Below are 21,120 nucleotides of genomic sequence, written 5' to 3'. Positions count from 1 at the left end.
TCTGCAAAGAGGATTTGAATAAGGAAAGGGGAAACTAAGATTTGAGAACTTCAGTGGAGTCAAATTTGTACATTGCACTAAACTCCAACTGATTTTAAACCATGAACAAATAGTTTGTGCTATTTCACAGATAATACTGAGCTATAAGCCATAGTTTATAAACTAGAATGCCTTGATTCACAGTATACATAAAGCAAAAAATATAAAGCATCCTCAAGTATGAGCCATAGAGCTGACAACATTAGCTGATGATATTGTTATATTTTATGGGAATCTATTATATTGGAAACAAGTAGCAAGTATTTTTACAGAGGAGCAAACTGAAGACCAGATACAGTAAATGCCACACGACCTGTAAGAATTTAAGACCTGTTAGATTTAGGGAAGGGACTTGGAACATGTCCACCTTATCTGACTGACGAGATTAATAGATACCTTCCAGGACAAGCAATTATGCAAGTGATCTGATTTCATGCCATTTAGGGTTTAAAAGCTGTATGCCTATTAAGAAACTGGAAGGTCGTTCAGCTCACCCAATAGCAGTACAATATGGGCCAACTGTGGGTCACCCAGAACTGCATCCTGCCACATTCTGGACCAGTTCTGATTTCCAGATAGTCTTCAAGGAGTGTGCCATGAGCTTCTTCTACACTTGCTCCTAGCAATTTAAGTTCTGCTTCCTTTCATTCTTTAAGATCACAGTCAGTTATCAATACGGTTAAGCAAATCAAGGCCATTCAAGAATACTCAAAAAGCTGGGATTGTATCATTAGTTTTAGCTGATGGGGGACTCACAACATTCAAGAATATTATTCTTTTTTTTCCCAGCTGTAACAAATGTAGTCATACAACAGATTGAGGGTTGCATGCATGTTCTATCATTTTAGCGTGAGAAAAGCCTAACTTCTCTCTGCCAAAACAAAAGACGAAAGTTCTGATGCAGTTAAAAAAAAAAGATACAAGGGGCAAATTCCAAGAGCTTTAGGAAATGTCTACTTATTACTGTGCTGCGTAAGCAAAGATGAGAAACATGTTTATGTAACCAGGGTCAGCAGTTCTATAGTCCCTTTTTCCAGAATGAATTGACAATAGCTAACAACTATAGCATCTGACATTTATACAAAAGATGATTATATTTCTTGTATGCTGTTGCAAAGTGGGATGAGAGATTTTTTTTTTTAAAAAAAGCAAAACTCCTTCCAAGGATTCCCCCATAAAAATAATTACAATAGGCTATTACTAATCAGGATATATTGTATTATATTAACCTTTATTGCAAAATAAAGAATTCAACAAGTTAGCAGCAGATAAAACCAAATAAAATAACATGGTTTACGGCAAGATCATTGATGCTATCCAAAGGTGTTTGGTTTTACAAACAGTGTAGCAAAATTTGACCACATATATAAAAACTGAATCATACTGGTTAGATGAGAGCCAGTTCGGTTAGTTTTTTTAAATTTATAATAATTAGATCTAGCTGGAGAATTCTTAGCCTTTCTGATCCACAAAACCTGAAAAAGAAGTTCTCTGGGTTGAGCAAACTTATTTCTAAACCGTGGTTTCCAGTGAACCAACATTATGTTTCCTATAATACAACTATACAACAAATGATGGAAATGTGAGACAGTAAATTTGATAGTCTATAATGTAACCACACAGAAACATTTATTTAAAGCATTAAATAATAATGTCATGGGACAAAACAGATGATATTCCAAGTATTGTTAAGAAAGGGATATGAAATTTTTTTATGCATACAAAGGACAATTCATTGTTAGTCTTGGAAACCAATTAAACATTCTAAATAAAAGAAAAATGAATGATTTAATATGTTGCTGGTTTTACTTAAAATATATGTATTAAAAATAAGATTATATCACATCCTTTGTTTTCATGGAAAGTTTTTTTTAAAAATCCAATAAAATCCTATTATGATTTTAAACATCTAATTCACACTATCATAAAACAGTTTAAACAGTATGATAAATCATTTGGTAAAGTCTTACTAATACAATAGGTGATAGAATAGCTATTAAATGAAGTAAGCAACTTAATTTTTTATGTAAAAAAAATGAAATAATGAAATAATTATTTTACAAATCCAGCAGCTACTGAATAAACAGTCTTTAAAATTGGGAAGGTATTATAACTTTTTTAAAAATATACTATAGAGAATATAATATAAAAATCAGGTTACTGGCACTAAATCATTCTATTTATAAAGTGTGATTTTTTCCAGCAAAGAGCAGGCTCAGAGCAGTCTTATTCTTGTTTTAGATCTCCAATTAGCAATTAAGACATAGCTGTGTAATAAGAGATTTAAATCTTATGCAGATCAAATAAGTAAAATGGCTTATCCCACAAGGAAAATAAATCAACAAAAATTACTCCATCTTAATAACTATAACCATGCTGGAAAAGAGGTACATCTCTACCAAAGGAGATGAACTTTTGTCAGCAGAATAGAAAATAATGTTCAATGTAGATGAACATTAAAAAAGAAGAATGTACTTTTTTGTTTCTGGAAGGGGAGTTAAGGTCTTAGAGAGAGGAGTGACTATGGATTATGACTTATGTTGTATTTTAATTTATGATTGTTAATCTTATACCCTGTACTTTGTTCTGGGAAGTCTCGGGGTGGAGGGGGAGGAGGGAAGGGGAGAGGGGAGATGAAGGATCAATGTAAAGGAATGATTGAAGATATGTAATTAAGAAATAGAAATAATTTGAAATGAAATCGGGCTGCTCAGCTGCCATTTCAGAAGGGAATGGAAAGGAGAGGAGAGTGAAGGAAGAAAGTAGGTAGGAAAGAGAGAGGTAGAAAAGGGGGAAAGGAGAGGAAGAAGAAAGGGGAAAGAGAGAGGGTTAGAAAGGGTGGAAGAGAAGAGTAGGGAAGGAGGAGAGGATGTAGAAAAGCGAAGGAGAGGAAGGATGAAGAAAGTAGAAGAAAGTAGAGAAGGGAGGAGGAAAGGTTTGTTAAGGAAGGAAGTGGTAGCTGGGCAGGTACGAATAAGTAACAAATGAAAGTTAATGACTAATGTTGAATAAGAGACTTTATATTGAATAAGTTGTTGGAAAATGAAAATAAAACTTTACTAAAAAAAAAAAGAAATATAAATGTTAAAATCTATGGCTGAATTCAGAACATTATTAAGAATCCCTGTTGTTTATAATATATAAACATTTAGTAACAACTAAATCAAGAGAGGGCAAAAACAAAAAAAAATGTGAATATATCCCAGCTTTGCAGAATGAAATACTACTATTTAAATGCTTATACATGTTTGCAAAACAAAGAAGAAAACTAGAATAAATTTCTAGCAAAAACATCCTGAAAACTTTCTTAGAACCAGAGACTAAGGGGCGGGCACTAGTACATGGCTCACCATAAACTCTCTGAAGTGAAATCATGATCAACCATGGAAGTAACTGGATTACATCCATTAGGGAATGCTATCTCATTCAATCTATCTTGAAAACAAAGCTATAAAGCATGACCCTTCATTTGATCTTTTGTTCCAGTCTCCAGGGGCATTAATATTTTTGTTCTGAGATAAACACAAGCTTTGAAACAAAGCATTTTAACAGCCAAGGATCATTAGTTTTGAAATGGCATAAAAGTAGGAAAGGTCTGATCATACATATTTGCAATAGTTGCCATTGCAAACTTGGCAAAGAGAATCATGTTACTTTAAGAATGTATATTGCCCAAATATGAGATCACTTCACAACATTCCAGTCAAAAGCAATGCAGTTACTGTAACTTCTCATGTTCCCGGCACTTGAACAATACACGTTAGACAGCAAAAATGTCATTGCAGGTACATATTATGTACTATGCTTCAGTGTAATGTCTGGCCACCGTAAGGGTTTAAAATTCTCTTTCGTGTAGGAAGAGAAGTGGGAAAAATTACTAAGGGAAGTAAAGGCTCTTGTGGGAATCAATTGGTGCTCTTTGGTGTCTGGAGCAAAAAAGAAATAGGGACAAATTAACTCTGAACAGATTTTTAGTCCTCAGCAAGGAGGTTGCATACAAGATGTATAATTGCATATTGGATTACATTTCTGGTTCAGTGGATATAGCTTGGTCTCTAAACTATTTGAGATGCTTAAAAGATCAGTTTAGAAATTGGAATGCATCAGTTTTAATCCCATCTTCAACATGAGGGACCTAATGCAAGTCACTCTCAGCCCTAAGAAGGCAATAGCTAGCCACTTCCTGAAAAACCTTCCCAAGAAAACTGCGGGGAGTTATCCAGGCAGTCACTAGAAATCAAGTTGATTTGAGGCACAAACCCACACTAAGAAATACCCATTAGCATTTTATTTATGTACTGAATTTTTATACCTGCTCAATTCAATGTCATTCTTTTAGCATGTAATCTGTAGTTTTTTCCTGAGTGCTGGACTGAGTTGCTCATCCAGATTTAATTATTCAGGCACCAAGCACTAGCATAGCCCATCTTGTCAAGATTTACAAGCATAAGCACAAACCAGCAAGGAAAATATAAAGGGATTTTCTGTTTTGTTTGAGAAGGCAACTCCGTAACTAAAACAGATGGTGCAATCTGTTCATGAGGAGCGACATTGTTCTACCAGAGGGCACATCTCTATATTCCTGTTTGTTACTTGGATGGGAAGATAACTATATACACCAAAGAAGCAAGAGAAAAGATAGGAGCATGACCTGGGAAGCACTGGCTATAGTTTGGCTCTGAAATATCTCACACATTCCATTAATTAAATATAGAATGATGATTTCATAGTGTGGTTCATACACAATACCAAATTGGAGGTATTTAGCAAGCCATAATATATTCCTTTATCATAAGGCATAGATTCATGGATCAAGTTATGCAAAAAAAATAATAATCCCCCATTGTGATTTAAAATTACACACTATTAGATTGCAACAATGACAGATGGTTGTATGGGACAGGAGTGTGATGGAAGGGGAAAGGAATCTATAGTGCTTAAAAATAACTAGTGGTTTGCAGAATGGTTTCCAATATTTTAAGGCTCAATTGGCAATATATATATATATATATATAATTGTGAATATGTCCATAACTAGGAAAGGAAGCCACCCTTTGTTTGAATAGTTTAAATTCCTTTATAGAATCTACAACTTTACTTAAAAAGAAATAAACACTTTTTTAAAAAGTCCCTGTCCTTTAACTAAATTAAACTAAATCAAAAGTCCACTATGTTCAACTATATAAAATTCAACAAAACAAAAATAAAAAACCAAGCAATATATTAATATCCACCTCATTTTGTTTTTGATGTTGTTCAATGAATGGATGGTGGAGATAGGTTTAGATTTTTAACACTCATTTCACAGTGATACGAACATTTTTATATAATTGGGAAGAACAAACTTTCATGAAACAATTTACTTAGAATACAGCAAACAACCACAAAGTATTCACATCAGAAATGAAAGCACTGTATTCTTAAAATAACGGTTGCTCAACTAAGCCTTTAACTACACTAAGATTACTGTACAGCTTCGAACATGTTAAATAAATCAATATATTTCAGGGGAACCTTGCTTGGGAGAAGTGTTTTAAAGGAATGAGGAGAAATATACAAGAATAACTGGGTCAAATATTAATATGATCTGGAAAAAAACCAGTTGAACCAATTTTTTTATTTTGCTTTATTTTAACATTATTATTTACTATGATATTTATGAATTCTCTTCTATTTTATTTTACTTTGTCTTTTTTTTCCCTCCTTCTTCCTTTATGTCTTATTTTGGAATTTATACTGTATGTATTATTTGGTTTCTAGCTCAAAATAAATCTGCTATCATTTTCATCATCAACATCATGGATGCAATTGGATTCCTTTATTTTGTAATGATTCATTTCCAGAGTATTCTTGTCTGCATATAGTCTATTTGATCAATGCAACGATCCTTGGCTCCAAGTAGCAAAACTCACATTAATCCTTATGTATGGTTATTGATTTTAGCTTTGTTGAAGTATCTCCTTGCTTCAACATTGCTGAGTGATACAGAACAGCGTGATGGGTTCTGCCTTCTATATTCAATACTGTCTGTTATCACTTCTTTGATTACCTGTGAAGAAATGGCAAAAATGGCATCAAAACTGTACTAGTGGTGGAAGTAGAATACCCTGCATTTTCTGTTGTCGATTTATACAAGCATCAGTATCAAAGCAAGGATATAATATTGTTCTGTTTCATAATTTCCTTTTTTTCACAAGATAAAACCTTTAAAAAGTATCTAAATTTGCAGCCATATATGCTCTGTCTGCTTACAGAGGAATATGTTCCATTAATCTCAGTGGATCAGGTCTTATTTTAATTTTTTGCTCCAAAAGATGCATTAGGGCTTAATTTCTAGTTATGTCTTATTTTTGAGGAAATACAGTACTCAATGTATCTGTCTGCCTGACGGTCTTAACTGGGATTTGTTTTTAAGATAGAGCTTATATTACAAGCATCCTGAAAAATCATGCTAGGACTTATTTTCCAGTTGGGCCTTATTTTCGGTGAAACACGATATCTATCAGATTTGCACGGTATACATTTTACACTAAATGAACAAAAGATCAATTACATTAAAGAAATAGTTTCTGATGGAAATATAATGATCCAGTTCTCTTTGTGTATATTTGTTTATACACATATACAGAAACACACATTTTCCATACATGTATTATAGCACATGAATAATCCAAAGTCTTGAGTCTTTGAATGTGGAACACTAGAGAGCAAAGCGTTTATGCACATGCCCAAGTGTGCATTAGCCCCCCTCTCTCCCTCCCTCCCTCTCTCCTTCTCTATGTATAAATTGCTGTAATCTTCTACTTTCTGAAATAAAAAAGAGAAAGGCATTTTCTAATATGTACTGTGATATACTTTCTGGATATACTCCAGAAAGATGACAGATTCTAGTCATGATCCAAAGTTAATAGCACAATTTCATAAGTGCATAAACGCAGCAGCAGCAGCAAAAAATTCCTTCACATATCTTTAATGCAAGTGGGGGCTGGACTTATTCCCCCAAGGTATGGACAAGATAAAATGTGCACTGATCCTATATATCCTTTGGGGGCATGTTTCCCTTCTTTCAGACATTATGTTCATAGTTTAACTTCTGGGACTCCATTTTCAGCTAGAATTACTTTTGGCTGAACTAAGGAGATTATATAAAAGGTGAATGTATGCAATAGCAAAGACTTTGATGAAAATATTATCATGGACAATATAATTAACATTATCATGTGACATATAATTTTATAATTTATGCTTTTTGTTTTTAATTTGTACAGAGTGTGGTTTTTTTTATGGAGAATGAAATTTAACCACTAGATGGCATCTTTTAATCATAATATACCCAATAGTTCCAACTTTTGCAGAAAAAGTAATGTTGGTAATCACTAAACTGTTTAGCAAAAAATAAATTAAAAAAATCTTCAACTGTATTTTACATATAAAGACTTGGTTTTGTCCAAGAGCACAACCATAAACTAAGTTTCCCAGCTTCTCCATCTAATTATTCCTCAATTTTTCTGTTTTGTGAAAGAGACTTCAACTTCTATTGCTCAGAGTTGCCTGAGTCCATGAGATGGGCAGCATATAAATTTAATTAACAAATAGATAAATTTCCATTGTAGTGAACATGCATCAACATGTCCATATGTGGAATATCTATGGGGAAGGGAGGATGGGTTACAAAATTAAATGTAACAAAATGTAACAAAATGTTACATTTTAATGTAACAAAATGTCATTTATATTGATATATTGACCATCATTTGTGTTGTAAATGTTGTACCTTGATGAAGGTATCTTTTCTTTTATGTACACTGAGAGCATATGCACCAAGACAAATTCCTTGTGTGTCCAATCACACTTGGCCAATAAAAAAATCTAATCTATTCTATTCTATTCTATTCTATTCTATTCTATTCTATTCTATTGTCTGTGCAAATGGAAGCCATGTGCCTTCATTTTCCTCTTCAATGAAACATTAGCAGATTTTCTGCTTTTCCATAAACGAAGTTATGTCTGCATTCTGTAGAAGTTCATCATGCAATTTTGCTCAATATGCATTAACTAGAAGCTCTAACTTGTCAATAAAGCATAACAGGTAAATCCATGGCCAGAACCGACTAAAATATGAAAGTATCCTACTAGTTCTAAGGGTTTCATTCATATCTTAAGCCTAAAAAATGGATTTCTGAAATTAAAGCAATAATGAGAAAGTAAGGTTAGAGTTAGAGAAACGAAAAACAAGGTGCTTTTAGAAATCTACAAATGACCTCATCTGAATGGATTATGTTCTGTCCTCCTCCGCCTTCATCTGAATGATGGCTTAATTAGCCAGCACTATCAGCTCTGGTGACAAAAGAGCCAGCGTCTGCCAAGAGCCCTCATTATCTTCCATGACACTGGTGAGTCACAAACTTCAGCTCTAGTCAATCAGTGGATTTGCCTGTTACAAAGAGACACAGCGCTCTGGCTGCCTTTTATATCCTGTGGGGTGGGGCTCTATGACTCAGCACTTCCTAGGCCTGCCCCACCCTTGCTTCTGTTGTTCCCTCCTCTCCTGCCTACGAAACCAAGCCTGATTGCCGTCAGCTGGGTCTGCAGGCATGGCCTGGGGGGGGAAAGAGTCAAGGGATGGAGGCCTCATTATTTCTTCCACCTGGCCTGCTTCCGGCTCTTGGAGCTGACCCAGGGAAGCAGGTGCTCCTGAGGTAAGTCCTGATGGCCCTTCCCCTTCACTGTCCAAGTCACTTTCTGGCAGCAGGCCTGGCTCCAAGTCACTTCCGGGCATGGGGCCACGTTCGGGGGCTGAAGTCACAACAGATTAAGTTAGGGAAAGAACCTAGGAGTATCTAAAAATTCCCTTGTATATTATACATACATCTAAGTTGTTAAGGGTATTGAACTCCATCAGATCGTGCAACCTGTTAAAAGCCTCATTTGAATACTGGAAGTTGAAGGTGGAGAATGGTGAGTCAGGATCATCAAAAATATCAAAGTCAGCAAAGTCTTTCTCTTCTTGAGTTTCTCTTGGAACACCTATAATTAGACAGCAAAGTAAAAGGTATCTTAAGACCAAATAATTCAGCAGATGGGCATAGATTGCATGCAATTGAACGTTTAATAACTGTAAATTTCCCTTGTAAGCTCCTCCTCCTTTCATTCTTTAAATTCCTAGGCACACTGAGAGCGCTACCAAGAATAAGCAATGGTTTCAGCAAAGTCAGTGAAACATTAATGAATCTTATTGAATCTTTGCTACTGTCTAAAATGGAATTTTGGTTTATTGGTTTCAGAATCTTATAAGATGCCATACACGTTTGCTCCAAAGATCATAAAAAGATTGAATGAAATAACAACTGAATACCAGGAATATAAAAATTATCTTAAAAAGTAAAGAAAATCCATGTAAAATAATGATATATTAATCCAGAATCAGTTGCCTATAGATTTTAACTTCTGGTGTACAAAGCTTGACAAAGTTGGCATAGACCAGGGGTCAGCAGCCTTAAACTCTCAAAGAGCCACAAAGATGCTTACTGGAAGCCTCCTGTTCAATTCTGGAGCTGACCAGAAGTCCAGTTCCCCCACCATAGAGTCTCCTCCTAGTGCAGCATCCTTTTTCCTCTGCCAATCGGAAGTCCAGTTCCCCCACCATAGAGTCTCCTCCTAGCATGGCATCCTTTTTCCTATGCTGACCAGAAGTCTTGCTCCCCTCACCGTAGAGTCTCCTCCTAGCATGATGGCCTTTTTCCTCTACTTGTCCTAATCAAAAACCCTATCAATTGTGGAGCTGATCGGCGACGAGGAGCCCACAGCAGATGAATTAAAGAGCCACATGCGGCTCCAGAGCCGCGGGTTGCTGACCCCTGGCGTAGACTATACAAGCTATAGCAAAAGCTGACCAATATTTTTACAGCTGGATACCATATAGGTAGTCCTTGACTTACAACCATTTGTTTTCACACTGAGAAATGTTGCAGCATCCCCATGGTCACGTGATCAAAATTCGGTCGCTTGACAATTGGTATGTATTTATGACAGTTGCAGTATCCTGGGGTCATGTCATCATCTTTTGTAACCTTTCCAGCTGGTTTCCGACAAGCAAAGTCAATGGGTGAAACCAGACTCACTTAACAACTGCAGTAATTTGTTTAACAGTTATAGCAATTTAACAAACTGTGGCAGAAAAGGTCGTAACCTGAGGCACAACTCACTCAACAACTCTCTTGCTTAGCAATGGAAAAATCGGGCTCAATTATGGTTTAAGTAAAGGATTACCTGTACAAAATTTTGAGTGTGTGAAAACCAAAGATAATTGGTTATGTAGTCACATAATGCCATAAGTGTTTGGACTTTTCCTTTTGGAAAGGCTTTTTTTATGGTCTTAACATTCTAGAAAAGGCAGGATTGTTTTTAAGTTGTTCCTCAAACAGGCAAGAAAGGCAAATCTAGAGTGCAATTGCATTGTTGGCAAAAAGGTGACTTTATTTATATTACATTGCCCATCTGATCTAAATAAACTGATAAGCTAATGAATAAATTCTTATATTTGAAATTCATTGTCCATTGTGTGGACAATGGACATTGTTTTTAATGTGTTTGAAACAAAAAAGGGGCCTCTGGTGGCTCAGCAGACTAAGTCTGTCTGTTATTAACACAGCTGCTTGCAATTATTCCAAGTTCAAGTCCCACCAGGCCCAAGGTTGACTCAGCCTTCCATCCTTTATAAGGTAGGTAAAATGAGGACCCAGATTGTTGGGGGCAACAAGCTGACTTTGTATATAATATACAAATGGATGAAGACTATTGCTTAACACATTGTAAGCCGCCCTGAGTCTTCGGAGAAGGGCGAGATATAAATTCAAAACAACAGCAACAACAACAAACCAGCAGTTACAAAAATATTCCTACCTTCCTTTCCCTTTCGTGTCCAAAAAGAAAGACAGAAAAAGAGAGTAAATTCAGTGTTAAAAAATAAAAGAACATAATACTGTACAGAGCAAGGTTTATCTTACAAGAAACTGATTGTCAGATTTATTTTTTGTGATAATGATGCTTTACTGGCACTTACCTGGTGCTTTGTAATTTCTGAAGTTGATATTGGCCAAAACAAAATGAATAATCGTGGGACAATCTATTTCAGATGCAGGATTTTTGGGCCTGAAGACATAACACTCTTTTAATCCTTCACGATCAAACACATTTGGGTCTATTTTCGGGAAAGGAAGGTTGTTCATTTTGGCCCATTTTTCAGCAAGTAAAATTTCCTGGAAAAAAAGTCATATTTTTTCAAGACATAGTCATCACATAAAGGAACACAAAAAAGGACAAACTGATACAATCCTGCATAACTGAGAAAAAAGAGAATAGTTTTCTATTTTTCTGACTGAATGTTGGAAGATGGAAGGATGCACGTCACAACCATCCTCCGCCATTCATTTAGAACTGAACAAGCTTCTTGGATGAGAAGCGAAACGTCTTCCAAGACAAACAAAGCCCAGCTGCCTTTTGAAAAAGACCCTTCGAGCCAACCATGACTCGGATGACTGAGAATCTCCATAGACATATAGTCTTCTATTATTTTATTATTTATTTTTAAAATTATTAATTGTATTTATTTGCCACCCATCTGGTTTCGAAGTGACTCTGGGCGGCTTACAACATAAAAACATTAAAATCTTAAGAAGCAAATATTCCTAACCCATAAAATGACAATGCAAAGTAAAAACTTCATTGCAAAATAATGGTTTGGATTTCACACTGCACTAAGTGATAATGTTTAATCCTTTCCATCACATGGGTTTCTCAGCTGGGCAAGATGTACAAGATCACATACTACAACCACATTATTCTACCCAGAGGACAAACAATTGCATTAGTCCCGTTTTTGGAAACTGGAAATTACATACTGCACCCTTTCTCATTCAGAACAAAGTTACCCTGAACGTGCCATTGCATATCACAAAACATATTCCCATATCTCCAAAACCACAAAACCACACAGTACAGATAGCATGAATACCCAGAATCGAGGGATGGATAAATGAAGTTCATAGAAATGGCAAAGCTAATCAAGTTGGTCAAGCAAAAAATGATAAAAGATTATTTTTAAAGACTGGACTAAGTTTTTATATGGACTAACTAACTAACTTTTTATATGGACTAAGAAGAAACTAATTTATGGTAAGATGGCAATTACTCAATAGAAAGAAGGGTGGAACTCAAAATTCTATATATTTTTTCTTTTTTCAGTTCTTTTTTTTAATTTCCTATATTTTTTTCTTTTTCTTATTCTACTGTTCTGTTTTTATATCTTTATTCCATTGTAAAATTCTAATTGAAAAATATTTTGGAGAAACAGAACAGACAGCATGAAAAGACACTTTGTTAACAACAATTTTCATATTCTATCTGTAGAGTTCCTGTTTTTAGGAGCTTATGGTAATTTCTCACTATAGAAAAGCTGGAAATCAAAATAACCAACTCTTGCAGCTTGGCAATAACATAATTTCCTTCAGTTAACATGTCAAAGGAAAGATGCAAAAGCCAAAATTAAGGAACTGTCATCTAAATATAATTGTGAAGACAAGTGCTTAATTTTACCTGATTTTCAGCCCTAACCCTAACCAGAGGAAGGGATCGGATGCACATGCATTTAAATGTTTTTGGGGAGGGTTTATTTTCAGGGGGCGTTATTTTAGTGCATGCGCTCAAAAGCCCAACTGGGCTTATTTTTTTATTTCCTATATTTTTTTCTTTTTCTTATTCTACTGTTCTGTTTTTATATCTTTATTCCATTGTAAAATTCTAATTGAAAAATATTTTGGAGAAACAGAACAGACAGCATGAAAAGACACTTTGTTAACAAAAATTTTCATATTCTATCTGTAGAGTTCCTGTTTTTAGGAGCTTATGGTAATTTCTCACTATAGAAAAACTGGAAATCAAAATAACCAACTCTTGCAGCTTGGCAATAACATAATTTCCTTCAGTTAACATGTCAAAGGAAAGATGCAAAAGCCAAAATTAAGGAACTGTCATCTAAATATAATTGTGAAGACAAGTGCTTAATTTTACCTGATTTCCAGCCCTAACCCTAACCAGAGGAAGGGATCGGCTGCACATGCATTTAAATGTTTTTGGGGAGGTTTTATTTTCAGGGGGCGTTATTTTAGTGCATGCGCTCAAAAGCCCAACTGGGCTTATTTATTTATTTATTTATTATTTGAATTTATATCCCGCCCTTCTCCGAAGATTCAGGGCGGCTTACATTGTGTTAAGCAATAGTCTTTATCCATTTGTATATTATATACAAAGTCAACTTTTATTGCCCCCAACAATCTGGGTCCTCATTTTTCCTACTTTATAAAGGATGGAAGGCTGAGTCTACCTTGGGCCTGGTGGGACTTGAACTTTCAGTAATTGCAAGCAGCTGTGTTGATAACAGCCTGCTTAGTCTGTTGAGCCACCAGAGGCCCATTATTATCCGGGGAGGTCTTATTTTCGAGGAAACAGGGTACTTTTTTGAGCTCCTAGTGGTTCATCCCTTTTCATAGGAAAATTATCAGAAATATAGCTGATATGTGATACTTCTATGTTCAAATCAAATATAGCCGTTTCTGTTCAACACTGATTAAACATATACATCGCACCAATCTTTTGTTGTGAAGAGGTATGATGAGTATAAAATATCATAAAAATTGTAGCTTTCTGTTGATTTCAATATACTTTTTCTCTGGTAAAGGAAATACCCTATTTCCTGCCATAATGCTATCAGTTATTTCTTTGCTTCAGTTAAGAGAACATTAAATAGGAAAAACGCAATAAAAATGTAATCTTGATTATTCTTTTGGCACTCATTTAATTATTTGTACTTTGAAAAAACAGAGTTGGAGAAACAACCTTACAATACAGTGTAAAATGGTTCTGCCTCAGAACACTACAATCTCATCTCATACTTCCTAAATGTTTTGTTAATAAAATATGATCAATGAATAGCAGATATAATGATTTCTCTCTCTGTCTCCTCTTCCTCATGTTAGTAAAAATAAAAACTCCAATATCTGTTCAACAGCTGAATCTCTTAACACACTCTGTGGAAACTGAAGAATATCAGATTCTAAATAATGGTCATTTGGTGCAATATTGGATGGCCCTTCGACATATCTTTGTGATTAGCTGTTAGTTAATATAAATGTTAGACTTTGTTGCTTTTCAAGATCCTAATAAATAGGCAGAATTGAGGTGGTAGCCTTCAAACTGAAAGAATAATAGAGAGAATCCTATTTCTTTTTCCCTCTGTGCGGAAAACGTGGTGTCCATAGTTAGCAGGAAGTATAAAAGCATAATCCAAGCTTTCAAACCACAAAGTTTGGGAATGTTACTATACAAAATCCCACATTTCAGTTTATTAGTAGTACTATTATTAGGTCACCAGTAGCTTTTTGTGAAAAACACTACCCATGAGTTTGGTATGGTTGTAATTACAAATGTAACATTTAATTGAATATAAAAGGGTGGATCTCTATAAAACAAGAGGGTCATAACATTTCCTGCATCATAAAGGCAGTTTCTTGTAATGCTACAAATTATGCTGACACTTATGGCTCAATTTCTTCTTCTTTTTTTCATGTTTCCCAAAAGCCATGACATTATTCTCAAGTGTCTATTGTATGATCAATGTGCCAAATATTTCCCCAAATGTATAATATTGTCTCTTTCTAATATTTTTCCTGGTAGTATTACAAAGTCATATTTACAGCACAATAAATGAAACGAGAATGTACTTTTTTCAGTGTGTCAAATAAGCCACAAGCATAGTTGTATACTCAAACAAAATCTCTGAACGGTACATTTCCCAAAGGCATGATTCAAAGATGTTGAGTTTCAGCCCACCCACCTTTTTCTCAGAGGGGAATAAATATGTAGGACAGATGAGGACACAGCATAAAGCAGAGAAATCTGTTTTGTGTTTCACTCCTTTGGACTTATTCCACGGAGGGTGACTTGGCTAAGTTATCCTTGTAGTCATTCCACAGGACAATAAAAGACTTGTGCTAGTGGAAGTTAACTTCTCCCAAATGGCTAGAATAAGTAATTTCCTGAACAAAAAAAAGTAACCTTCCAAATATTATCAAACCTCTTTGGCCAAGGGTAGAATTGTATCTAGTCCTTAGAACAGATCTAGTTTCCAATCTATACTGTAGCTAAATAACCATAGAAGAGTCTGTTGACGATGGTTTTTGGTTGATTAAATAATGCCCAATCAGAGGATGTTATTTTCTCCCCAGTATTTACCATTCTTTTTGTTAAATGTAATATCTACATCATAAATATATAATACAATTTATGTTCATTCTATTTACAACTGACCTACCTCTCCTTTTATCCCCTCCTTTCTGTGCGGTAGGATTGAGCTGAACAAGTCTGACTACTTCAGGTTCATATAGGTCAATGGGAGCTCTAATATTGATCTTTCTTGAATCTGGTCCAACCTCTAAGCCAGAGGTCTCCAACCTTGGCAACTTTAAGACTTGTGGACTTCAACTCCCAGAGTTCCTCAGCCAGCTTGTCCACAAGTCTTAAAGTTGCCAAGGTTGGAGACCCCTGCTCTAAGCCACTACTCAGAACTTGTTGGAAGACTTACAAACTTAAAATCTAAAGTGATCTATGTTGTCAATTCAGGTCCATAACTGCCGTAGGTTACTCACCTTAAAAGGAGGACTAGAATCACTGGGGCGAGCAGAAAAATCAAACGAGATAATAAGATCAACTCCTCGCTGTGGTCTTAAGATAAGTGGATACGGCAAATTAAAAGTAAGTCCACTGTCCACAACATGAATTTTTTTACTCTTTACATCAAGAGGTTCCAATATCCTGTCAAATTCATTGGGATCTAGGAAAAGAGAGGTAATGATAACAAGGATTTATGCCATTTTCCAAAACAAATTCTCACGTTTCAAATTAAAAAAATACTTGGAAGTTTACATGTAAGAAAGCTAAGAAATATTGGGATCAGATATGTGTGTGTGTGTGTGTGTGTGTGTGTGTGTGTAAATTCAGAGAATTCTTAAATTGAATGCACAATTGAAACTTATTTGATGGACACATAAAATGATCAAAACAAAAAACATGAGATTCTTTTCTTACACATGATAACAGCAGCAAGACTTCTTTATATACAATAATTAAAGGATTCCCAAATATCAACAATGGAAGAATAGATGAAGTTAATGGAGTTGGTGAAGATAATGAAACTGACTGTTTGGTTGAAAGAAAATACTTTATCTAACTTTGTTTCTTCTTGGAAACCACTTTTGGTCTTTTTCCCCAAAGCTGAAAGAAATGAAACTTTAACCTTGGAATCTGATGACTAGAACTGCTTATAACCACAAGCTTTGAGTGCTATGGTTTTCTACAGTTCAAGGGTCATTGTATTTCATGCTTGTACCAAAGAAAATTAGAACCTGTTCTTTTCTATAGCATTTTTCCCTTCTTATCTACACCCTTCCCCCGCTGTTGCTTTTTCCCTGGTTCCCCTTTTTCTCTTTGCAACTTTCTTTTTTTGTACTTTATATTCTTTTTAAATTCAGTAACCTTTTATGGAAAAAAAATAAAATACTTGAAAGTCTCGCATATCTGGTTCAAATAAAAGCAAGCTATTATTTAGCTTGCTGGTTGGGGAACCAATTTCAGGATATTTACAGTGGTAAGTCCAATAATAAGTCTAAGTGATGGTAAGGAGAGGAGGGGTGGGACATTGATTCACACATAACCCATGTTATAGGTGAGTGATATTATCCTTTAGTCTCTTGGGCTCAGTACTTATCTCTACAGTGTGGTTAGACTGTTGAAAGTACAATCCACAATCATTGTGTACTTTGGAGCCAGTCAATATCTCTCAGACTAAACTACCTTATTGTGATTCTTTGAAAAGTAGAAGGGAAGTAAAAAATGGAAAAGAAAGAAAACTGTGCATCTTTTTTTGAGCTCCTGAGTGAAGGTGAATGGGGTATAAATGCAATGGACTGCATGATTTGTGCCTGCAGCAACTGAGAAGAGACAATCCCAGTCAGTTATACATTCTCTCTAAGTGACATATCTAAATGAAGGAACGTAGATTAGCACAAGCAGGAAAATGTGTGTGAAAAACAATGTAGCTGCATGAAGCAAACATTTTAATGCTATCATTATTATTAAAAAAGGAAAGCCATTCACCAAAAAAACCCAAAAACATTTTGCCTGTTTAAAGCACTGAATGCTATAAGGCATGCCATAATAATCCAGTGGAATTATCCAATGTTTATTTGTGACAGTCCACATTCTTAATATAAGCAAAATAAAACCTTAATGGATTGGCTTGGTCAGCCCTCAGATATGGTTTAGTAAATTGAACAAAACCCAGAAACCAAATGCTAATCCCTAGTCCTTCCATAAAGCTTCACTTTGAAATGTTATTAATGATATGGGTAAATCACAGTTTTCTTTCTTGTGAGTATCTTGATTTGTTAACTGATGTTAAGCCTAAATTTTCTAGTTTAAAAGCCATGAGGAATTCTAATTTCATATAAGCCAGAAAATGAATCATAAAGTGTCAGGAAAAGGAGGAAGGGACCACACACCTTTTTCTTTGCTTGGATGCCAAAAGTTTTTGTCCAAATATTTCAAATTTGGTGACTAAGTTTTAGAATCTGTCTAAGAAGCTACTTGACGTCTTATGAAAATAGTCCAAAAATAAAATTCAATTGCAACAAATGCAGTCTAACTGGAGGAGTATCAGGGGACATCTATATTAAATGAAGTTTCTTATGGGCCATTCTCTAATGCTAGAGGGTTTTTTTTCCAAGATGAAGCAGACATAACGTCATCTTTCCACTCTATTGTTTCAATTACTTTTGTAGAGCTTTACTAGACCATGCAGAACAAAGTTTCATATGGATGGATAAATGTAAAATCTAAGGACAAATGCATATCTGGGTATTCTTTTGTAAATACAAATTTGGCATGGAAAACCAGACATTTGGTTCAGATTATTCCAACCTTGTTCCATTTGTAGCTTCCATATGTACAAGAAGTTCATCTGGAATAATTCATTTTCTCTTCCAAGAATGAACTAAACCAAGAGTACATGAGAAACAGAGATGTTTCCTTTCCAGAAATGCTTTTAAGGAAAGCCAGAAAGTATAGAATGAATTTATCAGGCCTGGAAGCCTCTTTTGTTTCACTTTGAGTCTGTGCTTGAATGAGAATTTATCAATGAATACAGGGTACAAAACCCTCTATTCAATTTCCAAGAGGGAATTTCGAAAAACATCTATTTCAGTCACTTCTGTCAGCCAGGACAGTTAGGAGGACAAAATGAAGAGAAAGTTGCTGCTATAGGCAACACCTTGAGTTCCTAGATGAAAACTAGACTTTAAATGTAAAACCATCTAAAAATAAAATGTCAGTCCTTGTTTCTTCAAAACTCTATGTATATAAAGGTAAAGGTAAAGTTTCCCCTCGCACATACATGGGCCGTGGTAGCTCAGGCTGGTAAGAAGCCTGTTATTAGAACACAGCAGCCTGCAATTACTGCAGGTTCAAGTCCGGCCCAAGGTTGACTCAGCCTTCCATCCTTTATAAGGTAGGTAAAATGAGGACCCAGATTGTTGGGGGGGCAATAAGTTGACTTTGTAAAATATACAAATAGAATGAGACTATTGCCTTATACACTGTAAGCCGCCCTGAGTCTTCGGAAAAGGGCGGGATATAAATGTAAATAATAAAAAAATATGTGCTAGTCGTTCCCGACTCTAGGGGGTGGTGTTCATCTTTGTTTCAAAGCTGAAGAGCCAGCGCTGTCCAAAGACGTCTCCGTGGTCATTTGGCTGGCATGACTCAACACCAAAGGTGCATGGAACGCTGTTACCTTCCCACCAAAGGTGGTCCCTATTTTTCTACTTGCATTTTTACGTGCTTTTGAACTGCTAGATTGACAGAAGCTGGGACAAGTAACTGGAGCTCACCCCATTACACGGCACTAGGGATTTGAACCACTGAACTGCCAATCTTTCAGTCAACAAACTCAGCATCTTAGCCACTAAGCCATTGCGTCCCTTTGCAGTGTATATATGTATTTATACTGTATGTATATGTGTATATATATATATTCTATGTATATACCAACATATAAAGATGTAAAAAAAAATAGCCATCCTCAGTTAAGGGAGTCCCTGCAGATTGCCAACTAGATGGGGTGGTGCTTATCTCTGTTTATGTTTCCGTGGTCATCTGGCCAGCATAGAGGTATGGAGCGCTGTTACCTTCCCACTGAAGTGGTGCCTATTTATCTACTTGCATTTACAGGATTTCAAACTGGTAGGAGCTGGGATAAGAACAGTTGTGCAGCACTCGGGTCTCAAACCTGGCCTGTCAGCTTTCCAGATGACAAGCCCATAGTTTTAATTGCTGTGCCACTGCATTGCCCCTTCTCATCTAATCTAACATATATTGACATGCACACACCACTATAGAAGTTATATGATACCTGACTTTCTCACAGAAGTAAACAGAGATAAATAACAAAAAATATTCTAGACTTCCTTCCTTGAGAGCCTACAGACTTATAAATCACTGGGGGTTGATAGCATCTACTTAAGAGTTCTTTAAAAATTTCAAATGTGAAATTGTCAACTCCTTGCTCCTCCCACCCCCCCAAAATTAACTGCTATTCAGTTTCAGTTCTGAGGACCAAGAGATAGCCAGTATAACACCAATTAAGGAAACAAATAAACCAGGAAAAATTTTGCAAATTACAAACTGGCCAGATTAATTGGGAAAAATGATAGAAATACATCATGAAATGATAGAAATATATTATAAATACATACTTAATATATGAAGAAAAAATAACCAGATACATACAGTAATGTAAGAGAATTATAATAAAATTTGTTGAAAAAAATCTGAAGGAGTTCTACAAACATATAGCTTGTTGTATCAATTGTTGAGAGTTTTTTGAGGCTATCAATAGCCATGTGACTGGAATGACCCTGTTGATATTGAATACTCGGACTTTTAAAAAAAACTTTGAATAAGTTTTTCATCATAAACTCTTGAGTAAAATAAACAGACATGGGAAAAAGAAGCCCCATCTTTTGGGAGATTGCAAAATGGTTAAAATGGAAAACAAAAAACAGAAATGAATGAACAGCTTTCTTAATGGCAGGTAGTAAGGAATAAAATCCTGAATACTGAGATGTATGTGTGGCATGGAGTTTTTCCCCCCCTTCTTACAAATAATTAGCAGCAGAATCATCCAATGATCTCAGGAGATTTAGAACAGACCTAAGAATTAACTTCTTCATAGAATGTATAGGGGTTTTTTTTATTTATTACCACAAGATGTGGTGATAGACACCAATGTAGGTGTATTTAAAAGGGAATTGGATAACTTATTGGAAGAGAAGTATTGCAAGAACTATGAGCCTTGAAGACTCAAGTTTACTAGAAGCTTGGGGAAGTAAATTTATTTATTGCTGAGATTTAGAGGCTGATTCCCAGCAGCTTACATCAGATAAAAAGAATTAACCACAAGAAAATCCTCCGCATCCAGATAAAACCATTCCCTTTAATTAAAAAAAGGAGTTGTAGAAATACAAACATAGAAGAGAGACATTTCACTCCCTGCTTGTAAATAGCCTTAGTAGACTATTGTGAGAAACAACATGTTAGATTTAAAAAGTTATGAGGAGTAAAAAGTAAAGATAAAAGTTTTTACTGTCCAGTTGTATCTAAGAAGTGGTTTTCATTTCTGTTTCTAAACCAAGGGAGACAGCATTGTCCCAAAACATTTTCTGTGGTCATGTAGCCAGTATAACTATATGCCAAGGCACAGGGAACACTGTTACCTTTCCATCCAAATGGTACCTATTTATCTACTCGCATTTGCATGCTTTCAAACTGCTAGGTAGGCATAATAGATTGTGGGGAAGTCAAGTCTTGAATCAGGGCTGTCAGCTTTCCAGCTGACACTCAACATCTTTAACTGCTGAACCACTGCACCCCTTTGTTATGAGGAAGTAGATATTTAAAAGAAATATTTTTACT

General features: G+C 35.4%; 1 protein-coding gene across 4 annotated transcripts in view; it reads right to left on the bottom strand.

The window, feature by feature from the left end:
* Nucleotides 1-2,789: 2,789 nt before the first annotated feature.
* The window catches only part of PLA2G4A (phospholipase A2 group IVA), a 164,690-nt gene continuing 146,359 nt past the window's right edge, over nt 2,790-21,120 (bottom strand). For all 4 annotated transcript variants that reach the window (XM_058174729.1, XM_058174728.1, XM_058174731.1 and 1 more), the window contains 4 exons: nt 15,741-15,925; nt 11,102-11,297; nt 8,909-9,066; nt 2,790-6,088 (listed from right to left, as the gene is read on the bottom strand). In XM_058174729.1, the coding sequence (XP_058030712.1) occupies nt 5,960-6,088; nt 8,909-9,066; nt 11,102-11,297; nt 15,741-15,925 (668 nt within the window). In that variant the 3' untranslated portion in view covers nt 2,790-5,959. The remainder of the gene's footprint in view (nt 6,089-8,908; nt 9,067-11,101; nt 11,298-15,740; nt 15,926-21,120) is intronic.

Source organism: Ahaetulla prasina, chromosome 3 (genome assembly GCF_028640845.1).
Source record: "Ahaetulla prasina isolate Xishuangbanna chromosome 3, ASM2864084v1, whole genome shotgun sequence".
In the NCBI taxonomy this organism is placed as follows: Eukaryota; Metazoa; Chordata; class Lepidosauria; order Squamata; family Colubridae; genus Ahaetulla; species Ahaetulla prasina.
The sequence above is the reverse complement of the archived record's forward strand: the minus strand, read 5'-3'. Positions and strand labels throughout refer to the sequence as shown.